Source organism: Centroberyx gerrardi, chromosome 24 (assembly GCF_048128805.1).
Source record: "Centroberyx gerrardi isolate f3 chromosome 24, fCenGer3.hap1.cur.20231027, whole genome shotgun sequence".
In the NCBI taxonomy this organism is placed as follows: Eukaryota; Metazoa; Chordata; class Actinopteri; order Beryciformes; family Berycidae; genus Centroberyx; species Centroberyx gerrardi.
In genome coordinates this window covers 9,704,280-9,721,068 of record NC_136020.1, presented here as the reverse complement: position 1 = coordinate 9,721,068, position 16,789 = coordinate 9,704,280, and the positions used below count along the sequence as shown (strand labels likewise).

General features: G+C 45.5%; 1 protein-coding gene across 1 annotated transcript in view; it reads left to right on the top strand.

Annotated features, from left to right (window-relative positions):
- The window catches only part of snd1 (staphylococcal nuclease and tudor domain containing 1), a 183,903-nt gene that overhangs the window by 134,742 nt on the left and 32,372 nt on the right, over window positions 1–16,789 (top strand). The window contains exon 18 of the mRNA XM_071905593.2: window positions 9,715–9,856. Coding sequence (XP_071761694.1) covers window positions 9,715–9,856 — 142 coding nt within the window. The remainder of the gene's footprint in view (window positions 1–9,714; window positions 9,857–16,789) is intronic.

Below are 16,789 nucleotides of genomic sequence, written 5' to 3'. Positions count from 1 at the left end.
TCTCCCTCTCTCTCTCTCCGTCTCTATCTACCCCATCTGATGATTGAGTGTGTCTGTAGCACGCGCCCTCACAATTGCAGCTGGCCTGCTTTAATTGCATGCTTATTCCCCAGCGATGCTTTTGTTTTGCTCTGACGACATCTTGCTCGGCTTGATTATCTTTTAATGACCGCAGATAGACACACTCACCGCTCTGGCAGAAAACGGCCTGCGTTGCATAAGGCTCCATATGCTGGAGTGACTCCCCCCGGGGGACGCTGTGTGTGTGGTGTGTGAGCGCGTGCGCGTGTGTGTGATGTGTGAGCAACGCCTGGTACATATTCTGAACCGTCTGGTCTTCCATACCAGCTGAGTGTGGTGTTGCCCGTGAGGATGGCGGCACAGGTGTGGGCGTGTGTGCGCACACGCGTGTGTGTTTATGTGCGTTTTTGTTGCCCCAATTGCATGTGCACCCCCATGTCTTGTTTCCATGGTTACACCATGCCCCTCCCTCACCTCGGTATACACGCCCACACACACCGCCAACCTCTGTCAGGGTTACCCATTAGTACTCGTTGCTAATAGCAGCTTCTCTTCTCTTGGACAGCTCTGTATCCCCCCCACCCAACGCGCACACACACACACACACACACACACACACACACACACACACACACACCCCTCTAAGTGAAACACTGTGTGTCAATTTAAAAAGTATAACAGGTTACAACCATGATAGCCTCAGGTCATTTCCAGGCCCTCGACTGTTGTGTTTGTGACTGTGTTTGTGACTGTGTGTGTGTGTGTGTGTGTGTGTGTGTGTGTGTTAGTGGGTGTGTGACAGCATAGGGGGGGGTCATATTAGCCGTGTAAGCCGGGGTTGAGTAGCCTCGCCGCCGGCCTGCCGCCTCTTTGATGGGAGAACATCTGTTGGCTGTGATATGAGGCTAGGGAGTATCTCTTTCTCTCTCACTCTCTCTCCCTCTCTCTCTTGCTTTCTCTCCTCTCCCTCTCTCTCTCTCACTTTCTCTCCCCTCTCTCGCTCTCTTGCTCTCTCTCCCTCTCCCTCCCTCTCTCTCTCTCTCTCTCTCTCTCTCTCTCTCTCTCTCTCTCTCTCTTTCTTTCTTTCTTTCTCTCTCTCTCTCTCTCTCTCTCTCTCTCTCTCTCTCTCTCTCTCTCTCTCTCTCTCTCTCTCTCTCTCTCTCTCTCTCTCTCTCTCTCTCTCTCTCTCTCTCTCTCTCTCTCTCTCTCTCTCTGTCTGTTATGAATTCCCCAGCTGCTCGGCTCCCTCCCCTCCCCTAAAAACCCTGTCCCGCGCCACCTGTGCAGTTTTAATGCATAATTTATCTGCTAAGTAACCACATCCGAGAGACTTATCCCTCCATCCCTCTCTTCCTTTCTTTCTCTCCCCTCGGTGTGGTTTGGCTGGGGGTTGAGAAGCAGACAGTTATTTTTTTTTAAATTCACTTATTTATTTAAGAAGATTAGGCTTGTTTGGGCTAGCGGTGGTGGACAGTGTATCCAAGTGTATAAATCCACTCATTTTAGCCTCAGCATGAACCTGTAACTGTCTTAATGTCACCCTCTATGAATGACTTGTATGAATCCACAAGGTTGTAGATCCATGCAGCATCCACGTAGAACGACTAAGAATGAGTGCAATAGAGAGTAAATGTTATGTTATGTTTGATTAATAACGATTAATACTTAAATTCCCATGAGAGTCCCAGTGTAGTATATCAAGCGCCTCCATTACGAGTGACCAAACCCAGCCTTTGAATGTGCAACATGCACCCATGTGACCAAGACAAAAGTTAAGATGGAGAAGCATGCAGCTGCAGTGGGAAAGAAAGGGAGAAACCTTACATAGACCAACTTTGGAAAAATCTAAAAACAAAAAAAACGATCTATGTTAAGGTCCAAATTCCAAAAGTACAATAAAATAATTTTGTTTCCTGAAAATGAGGCAAATAATCATCATGATCACAATATTAAGCAAAGTAATTGGGATTATATATTTTTTTTTCCATAATCATGCAGCCAAAGTGAGTAGTGTGAAGTAGTGTAAAGACTGGAACTCCTGGAAAAGAGGAAAAAGAGGGGAAGAGGGGGAATAAACATCTGAAAATTTCCTGATGGCTACAGCACTTGAGATTGGCCTCAGGGTTTCTCTGTGTGTTTGAGGTGTTCATCCAGCGGCCTCTCCTAACCCTGATATAGCCATTGGTGTTGTGTGATCTCGGTTTTTATAGCATGTCAAATCGGCCTGTGTGCAACTGACATGTTTTGTTACCATGTCCACGCATGTGGCCTTGCAAGCCCATAAGCAGTTGTGGTGTTGTTACCCCACTGGGGTAGGTCCAATATTGCTACCACATCGTAGCTCAACCTGCACCACTTCTTCCCAAGGCCACAGCCGTGCCTGTGTGCACGCACGTGTGTGTGTATATGTGTGTGTGCACGTGTCCTGATACGTATGTGTTTTATGGCGGTGTTGTGACCAAGGCAGCCATGCATTACATCTGAATATGAGAGCAGTGGGAAAGTGAAGGAAGGGCAACACAGCCTGCATACCAACAAACCCCACCCCGCCCATCCCGTAAATCAGTTCTCCCCCATCGCCACAGCCGCCCCTCTCTCACTTAACCCCCCACGACAGGGTGAGCCATCAGGGGTTAATGTGTCATCAACACCCCCTCTTAACCTTGGAGGCAGGCTGGATTGGATTGGGTTAACGTCTTTGACTAACAGGGCTCTGCCATCCATTTCTACTGCTGTCATCATCCTCCTTTCTCCTTGGTGTAGCAGAGTGGGCGGGCCAGCCTGACACCAGTCAGTCAGTCAGTCAGTCAGTCAGTCAGTCTCTCTGTCCTATTGAGAATGGTGAAGACAACCTTGCTTCTCTTCCCGGTTGCACCGTTTGGATCGGAGGTCATCAAGGAGACTGAAGCGACCGCGGGTCAGCTGTGTCACATACATCGTGATCATTTTACCTCAAATGAACTCTGATAAGCCAATAAATCAAACTCAGGACCCCGATGGCCCGCCTGTCGCTCAATCAAGGCATGTCGTACCTCCATGGGCCCCCGAGGATTTACTTGACACCAACCTTTTGTCAGATCAGTCACTGGCAATGAGTGGTATTGGTTTTAAAAGCCAGGATTGAAAAATGAACATTTGCACTCAGGAGGAGAGAGGAGGAGGAAAAGAGGGGTTCTTTTGTACCATTTTGATGGATGGCTTTATTAAAATGGCATTTGAACATGTGGAGAACTTAAAGGCACACACACACACACACACACCTCTCCCATGATGATATTTAATCCACATTCCCAGTGCTGCTGTACTTTACATAACTCCCTTCAGTGTACGTTTTTCAACATGTCATCCCCTCATAACATTGCATATACTAAATAACATCAACACCACTTTGATTTATGAATATGCACATTCATCAGCTGTAAACCTTTTCACCTATCCATCCGGACTGGCATGTAGATATTGATCATAAACTATATTATAGATTGGAAACAAAAAGCTGTACGTGGGGAAAGTTGGCCTATTGGGGAAGGCCATAGGGTTTGTTGCTGTCATTTCCCATGTGTGAAATTTAGCGGTGCTACAATTCCTAATATTTATTGTGGATTGTGTTTTTGGTTATTGGTCTAAGGGATTGGTATTGCAAGGGAACTCCCAAAACTACAATATTTGGGCCCCAATAGGAGAATATTCATTATTCTGTTTATTTCTTTTGTTTGACTGTAATAAAAGGCTTAACTAAAAGCCCCCAGGGTAGGAAAAATGTTCTAAATCGATTATGCGTGAGTAAAGAGTTATGAATCCCCTATCATGTATTATTAGAGGAAATTCAAGGACTTTCAGACTTTGTAGCACTCGTTCCAGGACCTTATTTCATTTAATTATTTTTCACTTGATTTGCTCTAATATGAATGGGTCTTTTATTTGTTGCCATGAATGTGAATAAAAGTATTAATATTTTAAATCGTCATGTTAGTTTTATGGAGGAAAGTTTTGGCTGATATTATCCCTGCTTGCATACAGAGGCGCAATTTACATTGGTTGAGATTGTGTGTGTGCGTGTGAGAGTGTTTCAATGGTGCATGCTTACTTGCTTGCGGGCACGCATACGTGTGTGCTGTCATGGATCATGTCCTGCCATTACAAGCCTCATCTCTCAACACATTAGTTTGCTTTAGCCAAAAGCAGGTAGGCTAGCCAAGCCATGTTACGGATTGTGTAGCAGAGTGCCCCTCAATCAAGCGAATGTCCGTCTTGTTAATCATTCCCCACCTCTAATGGCTTCGTCAATAGGGACAGCATCATCGAGCCACAGGAAATCCAGGGTCGTCCACCTCTCTGCCTCTCCAACCTGTTTTCCACTCATTAATGCGAGACTCCAACGTAGATTTCTAATGAGGCCTTTCTCGTTTTGTATGCCAATCAGATTTCTTTTCCAGAGCTTTTTGTATTCTACAGGTAAAGCTTGTGTACACAACATTTCAGAATAGAGGTAGTTCTCCATTTTGATTGGTTAATGTGGCGATGGAGAGCAAATGCAGGTGGGGTTATAAGGCAGGACTACTCAAGGAGATTCCCTGTCATTTTCTAGACCTGGGTCAAATAGCACTTGCAAAATCATTCCAAGTGATTGTTTTAACCTACATGGAGTATCAGATGGGTGGGGTCACAAAAATGTATCCTAAATTGGCTTTCCATTGCTTTCCTTTGATTTACTGAACTCGCTTTGTATCATTTTATGTTGCAAAACCCACCCACCTAGCAACTAAATAGGAGACAACAAACCATAAAAAGTGCCTTCAAATGTAGTTCCAGGTCTGGTAGTTTCACACTGACGTGCGTGCCTTTCCACTCATGCCAGCCTGTGTAGAAGGTGTAACTTTAAGCCTTTTGATGTGAGCTCCTGAACTAGGGCTCAAAGTGAAGACAGCAGAGAGACAGAGAGAGAGAAACACACACCCCCCTTGAATTAATGAACCATTCTCCCCAAAGGGGTTTCATCAGGGATATAATAGGGCCTAAATTGATTTACAAAGTGCACTCTTATGAATAACACACTTCTATTGATTTCAATTGTACTCCAAGTACAATTGGGTAATGAATTAACAATGGAACTATGTAAGTTCCCATGTAACAAGTGAGATTGCTCGATATCGTCTTGCCCATATGACTCACGCTTCAGTTGGTTTGTGACAGTTGCATTGTCTCAGAAGTTCCTCATGGGTTGCAAGAGTTGGGTGACTTTATCCAATGACATGGATTTGAATCAGAGTGCAGCGACATCTGGGCACTGTAGATGTCCAGGAAGCCCATATGAAAACAGGTTAATGTGGAATTGTGGAGATACAGTACGCTGTGCTTCGAGTGCTGCTCATAATGTTCCATTTTAAGAACACTGTACTCTGAGTGTATCGAGGATTAGTGGCGCAAGTGACATTTTCCTAATTTTATAGCAGAGCAAAACATAACATGGAAACCATTTATATTTTTACAGAGATTAAGATTCAGAAAAAAAAAAGCTATTAAGTGCAGCTACACCCTTTTTGCACCAAATTTAATCTAGGGTTTGAGAGACTTAAGTCTTTTGGATTTTCCTCTTTATTGTAACTTTGTTAATGATTATAAGTGTGGACTTTTGACCATCAGATGGAGCTCAGCAAGAGCTTTCCAATTATATACAGTACTGATTTTCAGCCAGAATGTCACTTCCACCCCTTTCATACCAAACCCTCAGTATCTTGCTGTCTGTTCTGTGTGTGTGTCTATGTGTCCTCACACTCTGGAACACACAGAGGACTGGGGTAGCAGCCCACTAACCAAAGTACACGGTGTGTACTTCGGGTAGCGATGGCGATTTCGTCTCAGCGGGCCGAGCACACACTATTGGAATTGACACACTGTCACCTTTAATCAATGTTCAAAACAGCCCCCATCCCCCTAGTTTGGGCACTGTGTGTGTTCATTCACCCATCTGTCTGTGTGTATTCATCCACCTGTGCTTGTGTGTGTGAGAATATATGAATGTAGCACCACAGCCGAGTCTGTCTAGACTACCACGCACTTCATTAGATTAGAAATGGTCAGCCAAAGTTCCACTAAGTCAACCAGCAGGCCACTTTACTCTCCATAGGAGAGCTGCACTCATCAGCTCTCTCAAAGAGCGGCTCTTCCGTCAGCAAGATACCCGGTGTGCCAGGGTGGGAAATTAACTCTTGCCACCAGTGAATCGCTGCAACAGTTTGTCTGCAGCCGGTTATTTCTTCTACGTGGCCAGACACTTTGGCAGCCATTGTTTGCAGGTTTTATCTGCTCAAGTCTCCCAACCACTTGGGCTAGTGGGCTGAGAGAAAAAGTTTGTTTCTCAGAGATGATTCATTTCTATGAACAGGGCGCGTTTGATAGAAAATATTTTGTATTGTTGACCATCTATGAATTCCCACTGTAGTGCTTTTGAAAGGAGGAGACATGCATGAAAGACTGAGACTGGAGGAGTAAGATCGGTAAGGAACAGCTGGAAAAAAACAAGCAAGGGGATGGAGAGTGAAGGGAGAAGAAAAGTAGAGGAGAAGAAAAACAAAACAACATAGCATAGTAAAAAGAAAATGGGAAAGAGAAGAGGCCTAATCCCTACCAGCAAAGAGTGACCAGCGCTCCAAAGCCTCTTTGAGCATTTATCTCCGTGTGGTGCTGGTGGTCACCATGTAGCATGAGAGCAGCCTACTGCTGCAGTCGCCCCATCGTCACATTAGCCCACTGGCCTCACTTGCCACTCACTGCTGTGTAAATGTGTGTGTGTTGTGAAGGGCAGCCTAACCTCTTCTGCCATCTCTCTCAGCTTGCCCTCCATTATTAGAACCTGTTGTCCTTTCAGCCCAAACTTAATGGCCTGCCGCTCTTTCTGTGTTTCTCTCTGTCCCTCATTCTCTCTCTCTCTCTCTCTCTCTCTCTCTCTCTCTCTCTCTCTCTCTCTCTCTCTCTCTCTGTCTGTGCCCCCCTTTTTTGCCCTCGCTCTCTCTCTCTCTGTCTGTCTCTCCCACACATCTCTCTGATCTTTCTCTCTGTCTCGCTCTCGTTCTGAATCTCCCCACACAACCATAGTAGGACCACAGGTCTCTCTTCGTCTTCCTTTCCCCTATCTCTCTATCCCTCCCTTCCCTCTCTTTCTGTCTCTCTCTCTCTCTCTCCCTCTCCCTCTCCCTCTCTCTCTGGCAGCCTGGTGGCACTAGTGTCTGGCTGCAGTAGCAGAGCAGCAGCAGAAGCAGCAGTCACATACCTGCACTCAAGTGGAACAAACAGGGATGGTTGGCTGCTCACGGAAGGTCATCAGCCCTGGGCGCAGCATGCACGCGCATGTGTGTGTGTTTGTTTGTGCATTAGAAATAGATAGAGCTCTACAGTATGTCTAAGAGAACTCGTGCCAGTTTTGCCTCTGCCACAACCCAGTCGTGTGATTGAGCCTATAGCACATATACCGCTATATGTCGAGCTTCCAATGGGGGGTGGCAAGTGTGTGTGTCCGTTTGTGTTTTTGTACCCATGCCCTTGCCGCTGTGACGTGCATACTCAACACCAAGTCGCAGGTCAAGCAGCCTGCTGGCTGTGCCTGGTGCCCATGGTGACCATACCCCCAGCCCCCACCCCCACCCCCCCAGATGCCATCGTGATGCTCACCACGGTAATGAATGGTGACACGCTAATCTTTGTCATCCCTGATTGGTGCTGCAGGTTTGATTAAAAGCCCGGCCATGTCACCTCGCTCCGCATTGTGAGAAGCATATCTATTACCAGAGGCTGTGTGTGTGTGTGTGTGTGTGCTTGTGCATATATACGTGTATGTGGCTGTGTGTATGTGTGTGTGCCTATGCACATGCCTGTCCAATGCTGTAGGAAAAAAATCCTGTGGCTGTTCTGGAAGTTTGCGAAGCGTAGCTGCGTTTTCGGTCTTCATTAACCTCGGCCGCCCTCAATCCCCAGAATTCTACCTCCTTTTTTTCCCCTTCCTTCCCTCCTTTTTTTTCTTCCCTCCTCCAACTCTTTCTTTATTTAGCGTTTGTGGGATGAATAATTGAATGTAATTGGGTAGTGTGACCCTGTCTTTTGTTAGCGGGTAGGCAGGGCAGCAGGGCTCAGCGCTTCTGTCACTTGTTCCATGGCTAATAAAGTTTTTTTTTCCTTTCTTTCTTTCTTTTTTTTTTCAAAATCCCATTCAGCAGTAGTAGCAAGTTCTCTCCCTTGCTCGCACATACTTCTCACACACACTTCTCACCCTAACCCTTCAGTCACATCACTCCTGTAAATGTCTTGCCACTGCACAGTACCACATCAATGTGGTAATTGGCTAATGTTAGCATGCCAAAGAGCCAGCATATTTAAAAAAAAAGAAAAAAAAAAGCCCCGGGTATAATTAGCTTAGCCCTAACACTAGTGCTGCTCTGCAAAGAAGAGAGAGAAGAGAGAGAGAAAAGACAACACTAAAACTCGCTAATCTAATTAGCTCGATGATACCATGCAGTTAAATAATTAGCCAGAACCTAATTGGCTAATATTACTGTGCAGAAAAAAATAAATAAATAAATAAAAAACTACAGTTACTGTCTGCTCCTCTTTCCTTCTCTTTCTCTATCCTTTGAAAGTGAACACTTCCCAAATAGCCTGCAGAAATGAATGGTAACAAGCTGCGCCGGTGCTACACAAGAAGTTGGAGCGCTGTGAAGCTTGGCTGCTCTATCTGACTTTTGAGTTCACCGCCCATCTTCGCTCCCTGTCTCCTCCTATACATCTCCCTCACTCTCCACCCCACCGCTTCATCTGCAGGGAGTTGATTAGCTCGCTTTCATCCTGACCATCCTGTTTGTGTGTGTATGTGTGCATGCACGTGCTTAACACACTGTAGTTGAAGCTGCATAGAAACTTACTGTATTCAGTCTTTCTGTAAACACTCACACACACGTACACACACACCACTCCACCAATGTCCGTACAGTTTGATATGTGGCTTCAGGCGAAGCACTCCTCCCTAATGAGCCTCCTGCCCTCTGTTTCTCTCGGGGAGCCGACAGAGAACCAACCTTGATGCAGCATAGGGAGGATATGACCTGCTTACACACAGACACGCACACACACACACACACACTCACTCAGAGCCTCTGGGTCTTGCTCAAAAAAGAATGTTGGCTGGTGGAAACATTGGGTGTTTTTATGTGGGTATCGTAGCCTGTTTTGGATATCTGTACTGAGTGTGTATTGATACCTGACACTTTTCTTTGCTTGGTCAAAGATGATGAGTGAGATATGCCAGCAAGGTCTGATAGAGTCTCTTTTAGACTCATAGATATGAAAACAAATCCGTCATCAGAGAAAAATGTGCAAATCATAGTTCATCGAGCAGATAGGGAAAATTCGAAATATTTCTTGATGAGTGGACATACCAAGGACATTTCCAAGGCCCACTTGGTTCTTAGTGTTTCGACTCTTGTTCTGTGTCACGTTATCTATTCACCAATCTGTCTTTTTACATTTTCTCTCAATTATAGCACAAATAATCTTAGAAGAAATTAAGCAGCTCTGCACCACATCTGTATTGCAAAGACCTGGTACTCTAACTCGCGCACGACTTGGGTTTTAATGCATTTCTAAGTCCACTGACATGTTTGTATCACCTGTGTTTGTCTGTGTGTGTGTGTGTGTGTACTATAGATCTGGGCTAACTATGAGGAGAAGCCAGTGGAGGAGGTGGTGCATCTGTCAGAGGAGAAGGAGCGTGTGGCCAACTACAGATCAGTCTACGTCACCGAGATCAGCGACAGCCTGCACTTCTACTCCCAGGATGTAGAGACAGGTACCTGGAGAGTGTGTGTGTGTGTGTGTGTGTGTGCGTGTGCGAGGGTGATTGTCTGTATGTGATACCTGTGAGTGTGTGTGTCTGTGCGTGTGGTTGTCTGAATGTAGGGTTGGGGTTAGTTTGTACTTGCATGTGTTGACACAAATGTGTGTGGGTGGTGAGGTAGATTTTTGGACCTAACCCCAACGGGCCAAATACAGCGATATTAATGACAATTGTGTGATAAATGGTGAGTGATGATTGAAGTCGGCCAACTGTATAGTTATATCTTTGGGAATCATTCTGAAAGAGCAACTCGCAAAACAGGAGCAGCAGACTTGAATATATACACCGAATGTAAATTGGAAAATTGCTAAAATTGCTATTGAGTAAAAGTGTTTGTATTATTTGTACATACTTCATTATGCTATGCGACAATCCCATACTAAATGGCTCTTAAAACAATACCTCCACACAGAGGTGCCAGCAATACTCTCTCGCCTCTTTTTTTTTTTTTTTCACACCAGACTGACTTTATGAATGACAATTATCTCTACTGCACAGACATTCACCTCATCCCTCGCTGCAGCATCCCTCCCTCCAATAGAAACAAAACAAAGGATGTTCCGCTTGTTTTTACTAGTGAACGACAGGAATAAATCACACCATCCCCTCCTGTCACCACTGACGCGGGGAGGAAGGGAGGGAAAAGTTTGGAGATGGGAAAGCTAACAATCCCTGGTGTCCCTGCATGGCTGCTCCCTCTGACAAGCTATATGTGTGTGTGTGTGTGTGTGTGCCTCTCACACATAATACCTCCCCCTCTACTGATTTGCGCTGGTTAACGGTCCATCCTTCAGGTAGTGTGTTTGCCTAATGGACCGTCCTCTACCTTAGCAAAAGAGAGGGGGGGGTGTGTATACATCTTTACCTGTGTGTGTAAGTATTTGTGCACACAAGTGCTTACACACACACTCATGCTTCTTGCCCCTCACTATTCTAGATGTGTGCTATAAAACCCATTCATGAATCTACACAACAAGTAGAAAAACTGATTTTACGTTGGACACGGAACACATTCACACACCAACCGGAACAGATTTGAAGCCTTGATGTCGATCATTGTCTCTTCTTGTCTCTTGATGTCGATCATTGTCTCTCTTCACTGTGTGGATTCTTGTGTGTGTGAGCAGTCAGGGATGTGCAGCTCTCCCTCTCAGCTCCCACCACATCTGGTTTCAGTGGCAGTCGACTTTGTCAGGGGCCATGAAATTGACTTTGGTCACCTCTTAATTTGCCTTACTGCCATAATTAATTAATTTGCCTTCACTTACAGCCAATCTGAGCCTGGGCATCACTAGGGGCGTAACAATCCAATCACGTATGAGTGTGGAAAGCAATTGGCCCCGCCAGTTCTTCTAAATGCCCTCTCCCTCTCTTTCCTTCACTCACTCCATACACTTAGACTCACAGACAAATACACCATTCCTGGAAACCTCCAGGTGTTGGAAAGCACTCAGAAACAATCTTTTCTTCCTCTTCTTCCTACAAGCTGTAGATTCAAATCTAAAGCCCATGCACCCCCTCTGGCTACTTCAGCCTTTCTCCCCTCTAAGCCGGGAGTGATGTTAAGGCGATGTGCCAGGTTTTATCACTGATCAGCATCAGTTGTCACTGGGAAGGGGCTGAAATGCTCGTGTCATATGTGAGCCTGCATCTAGGGTTAATGCAGTCAGCAGCACATACTGTAAACATGGGAGAAGTACATGTGAATAATGGATTGGAGGTGGGGAGGTGGGGGGAGGGGGGGTTATGCAATATCTACAAGGTCGGTTGCAGTGGAGGGACCTCTTAGCATTGGGAAACAGTATGCAAAAGCTACACATGAGAAAATGAATAGGGGATGAAAGTGTTTTTTTTTTATTGATTTTTGGCATATTTCTTCTTAAATTCCTTTTGAAATATATATAAGGGACCTGGGGAAACAGCAAGACGCAAAGCATTCCCAACTTTCTCTCAGGAGCAGCATAAATGTTGCATTTAAAGAAATTGCACACAAACTGCATTTTTTTTTTCTTCCAAGCATTATATTGCTGCCCTCAGAGTATTCTGACAGGATAGCTGTGAGTTATTTAATCTTTTCTCTTCTAAAGGCTCAATTTTAGATGATCCAGCAATGCTGGGGTGTTTTTTTTAGTTTTTAATTGGTCCGTGTTCTTCCACCAAGAACCTTATGTGCAAGTTAAAAAAAAAAAAATTGTTATTTTCAGCAGGGAAGCAAAACCTGACCGGTCCTCACCCCCTGCCTCACTCTCCTCATCTCCCTCTCTATCACGCTGCCCAACCCCCCCCCCCCCCCTCACCTCCCCTCCCTGTCTCTTTTTCTTCCTTGGTCTCTTTCATTCCCGCTGACGCTTCCTTAAAGCTACATTAAGTCGTACCAGCCCCTTGAAGAGCACATCAAAGCGTTGGGGCCTGTAAAATCATACAAGCTGAGTGCTTTGCAATATCATTACATGTTCCACCCCCTCTCTCTCCCCTTACCCTCAATTTCTGAAGTGCAGGAATTTGTATACAGAGATAGGCTTGGGAGCGGAGGCTGAATTTCATAAATGCTCTTGAGATTGCGCTTGATGACAGCATAACATTTTACATAGCCGGTAAATTGGTTATAATGTTTGGGGCATCAATTTGTGCCACAGTTCATGTCCCCCTTTAGATTGGCTAGCTTAAATCAAATTTTGATTGGTTTTTGCCTCAACCAGTGTGAAATAGATTTTTTATGTACGCGTTATGGCCCAAGCCTCTTCCCATGTATAAAACACTTAGGCCATGCCATTTAACCTCTTACATACCATTTCTATCACATAAGGTGCTGTGAAGTCCTATAGGAGTGACTTGAAATATTCCCCAGCTCTGGACAATTACAAATGCTTAAAGCCCTCACCAAAATTGTGCATGCAGACCCACATTACGCTTGGGAAATGTGATTGTTCGCGTCCACTGCACCTAGCTATTTCCTCCTCTCCTGTTACACTTTTTCCAGCTAAGATCAGAGTCAAAGGCCACAGTCAGTGTTTTTTTTGGCAGCCACTGCCAGCACTCCATTTGCCAGCTGGAGAACACTTTCGGCGAAGACTCCTTGACCAACCTTGAGGTACAGAGCACCCGCGACAGGGAGGGCAAGGCTAACTGGCTTTTCCCTGGCCTTTCCCCGGCCCGCCTAATTACACACTCTGACACACACAAACACGCACACAAAACGACTGGGACAGGAGCCAGAAACAAGAGTTCTTGGAAGTAACTTGAAGTAGAGAATAGGAGTATATGGATTTGACTTTGACAGTGTGATGATGTGAGGTGTGGGCCATTTACGTGTCTTAACTTCCTCCTCCCTTACCTGAAGTGATCACTGACCTAATGTGATTATAATAATTTGGTTTCCCATCAATCATGTATGATCAGCCTTTAACTCATGATAGGAAGCACGGTGCTTTGGAAGTCTGAAGGATTAGACGTCCAAATATTCGCCACATTCCCCAAACCTAAACCTTATGTACTGTAACTTGAGAATTGGTTCTCAATTGACTTACCTGGTTAAATAAAGGTTAAATAAAATAAATAAATAAAACTCAGCAGAATAGTATGTAGATATAAACACAAAGAAAAATAAACAAATCATTGTGCGTAAACACTCAGTGTGAAACCACTTATCTCCCCAATAGTCTAAAAGACGAGCTTGTGCAGTGCAAGCAGCTCACTGCACCCTGTGTTTCATTGCCTGTGGACAACACACACACACACACACACACACACACGCAGGCCTAGTGTGGTAATCTCAGCGCTGTGCTATCTTCTAAATAATTCTCAAACACTGTAGGGAGAAATGGATAGTTCGTAATATCTTTTATTCTCCGGGGGTCGCAAGCACTCTGTATTTCACACTTTTTTTTCACTTTTTAATTATTCACATTTAATTACTCTAAGTGTGGGTTTTTCCCATATCGATGCCTTTTTGTATGTATGAGCTCCGTTTGTGATTAATTTCATGTTGGAAATGGTTTTTCCTAGTCAGCAGGAAATTTGAGGGATTGCGCTCTTTTAAATTCTCGGTTTATCTTAAGGGCCTTTATCTGTCGCTCTGTGCGTTCATCTCTCTCATTGTCTCACACTTTCTCTCCACACACATTGTTCTCTCCCTCCTTCCCCTCTCCATCTCTCCCTATTTTCTTTGTGTATCTCTCTCTCTCTCTCTCTCTCTCTCTCTCTCTCTCTCTCTCTCTCTCTCTCTCTCTCTCTCTCTCTCTCTCCGGAGGCTATATGTAATTACTGTCAGAGGGGGACCTGCATAGATCTCTGTGACCTTGGACACTGTAAAAGACAGAGGCCACTCCAGGCACAGGGGGAGGAAGTGACTATGCGCTATGCACCGCTCAAGGTTTGCCGCTATATTGGAGAGCCGGCATAATTAAGACCTGCTAAATATAGCTTGGAAGACATTATAGGTGCAGAACCATGATGGCTGTGGGGAACCTGGATATTGAACGCAATGCTACTTTTTGGGGTGTTTTGGCCAAGGAACTATAGTATACCTGACTTAGTTTTCCTGTAAACTTCCTCTGACCTTAGGGCCATGTTCTCATCATGATATCTGGCATATACACAACCAGGTTCCCAATCTCCTGATGTGTTCATGTTAGTTAAAACACTCCATCCTGCGTTGGCTGCGTATGGCCTCAGCCTGGAACACGGGCTGCATTTCTACAGGATTCCCTCCGCCAGGCTAGCGGCCTTTCCCTGGCTCGGACTTCCCGCGGACGTCCTCTCCATCGGACCGGATTGCGCGGCCTGGCCTAGGCCGGCGAACACATTTTCTCCCCACCCCGAGCCTCAGCTGCAGCCCAGTCGGCGGTACATCCTGTCTAGTGCTTGTTTCCTGGCAGCCGTACAGAGTCATAATGAGTGGAGTCGTTCCCCCCAACCAGGTGCCACTCCGTCCACATTATTCACACTTCTACCTTTTACACACAGCAGCTGTTCCTCACCTAATGACGCTGGACCCGGCCGCCGATGGAGCAAAGCAAGCAGGGAGCTGCTCTCTCTCTGCCTAGGCTTCAGATCAGGCCAATTTTCTTGTCTTTTGAATTTGAATTCCACTAGTTTGAAATTTCATTTTTCGATTTTGCCTATATTGCCTTGCTTTTGCCTGGGCTGTTTTTATACTGCCGATTGCCTGTTAGTTTTCATATGGACTTTGGTCTTTGCTCCTTATTTATGCCCTTCTTAATCTCAGCCCCCTTGGAGCTTTTCTTTATTTATCTGCCCTCTTAAATGTCTGCCTTCCAAGGTCAAGACATCTTCAGCCAATATGGCCTCCCTACAATATATCACAGCACCCTGCCTTCCCCTTTCTTCCCTTTCCTCTTCTATATTCTGAAGTGTACTTAAGTTCCCCTGGTCGCACTGGCATTCACTAGTATTGATTTCAATAAGAGGACATGAGCGTTAGCGTTCCATATTGATCTTGGTGAGGGGTTTTCTAATTGGATGTCATGGCAAGGCAGCCAACTGAAGACCACTATGTACAGCAGAGCTTAAGGGAAAACGAGGTTGGCTGTCACAAGGCTGCCTGTTGCTGTTGTCCATGTGAGGTTTCAGAGGAGATATCTTTGCGATGGCATTGTGGGCATCAAGAGCCAACAGAATCTTTGTTTTTTTTTTTCTGGTGATGAATAGAGAAGTCTGTTTTTGTTCTAATTTAATTGTCTAATTATGTCTTGCCTCTGATTGTTTTATTTATTTCTTTTTTTAAATCCTTGTCCTGAAGAGTCCATGGACCCTGGACCATATCCTTGTCATGTTTTATTGAGCTGAAGTGTGCATCAGGCCTTTTTGTGGTGGCACTGTACCACACACTGAAAGTAAAGAAAGTAACCAAGCAAGTAAACGAGAGCAGCAGTGGAAGAAGCAGCCGACACTGCTGTTTTTCACTCTCTCAGCTCCCTGCTACTGCAGCAGATGCAATATTTAGAGGTCAGAGCCCTGCCCGGATGATCTTTCCCTCTCCCCCGCCAAGGCATTCATTATTAAATCAGATGCGCAACTTGGCTTCTAAAAGGTCAGCTCACCTGTCGGCTGAGGTGGGGTGCTTTTGATTTTCATGCGGAAATAAGCGTCCTCATCCACATCCTGCACTATCCTAGTGCGCTTGATTTGTGCTAATGTCAACTCCTGGGCCTGTTACCTCAAGCAAATGGCTGAATGACACTTTTCACAGCGGTGAACCACTCACAGGTCCATATGGGGTTCTCTTCAGAATTGGCCTGGCTCAGCCTCCCTCCCCGAAACATGCCGCGGGCGGGCTTATGAGTATATTTGGATTCCTTGCAATCAAAACAGGGCATTAGCTGCACTCGATGAGGCTCGACGGGTGGAAGGGAGAGGAGGAGTGGGAGAGACTGATACAAAAAGAGAGAGCCGCAGATGCTGTCTCTGTTTAGATTTTTCGGCGATGGCTTTTCCAATTACAGAAACGGTAATTTGCTGGAAAAGGCTACAGACTGCGGGGAAGGGTAGAATGGGATGGGGGACTCGGGGTGGCGGGGTGGCTATTGCGCGAGGCATAATCCATATCGCTCTCCTGCGGGCCTGGAGCGCTATTAGTCAAGCTGGGTGATCATTTGTTTTTTATGGTGGCCTCCCTCAATGCTCGGCAGACGCTGACACTCTACTCTAAACGTCAGTCAGGAAGGGGAGTAAATAGCTCCACATAAAGCCATCTCATCCTCCCTGCTGCCCCAGCTCCCTCCTTGTCACACTTTTTGTCTGTGGATAGTGTACAAATATCCCTAAGTGAGATATTGCCTTTGAATCTGTTTCGATCGCTGGGTAACAGGTGTTATGTATCATTGGATAACAGGCGTATGTATATGTGTGTGTGTGTGTGTGTGT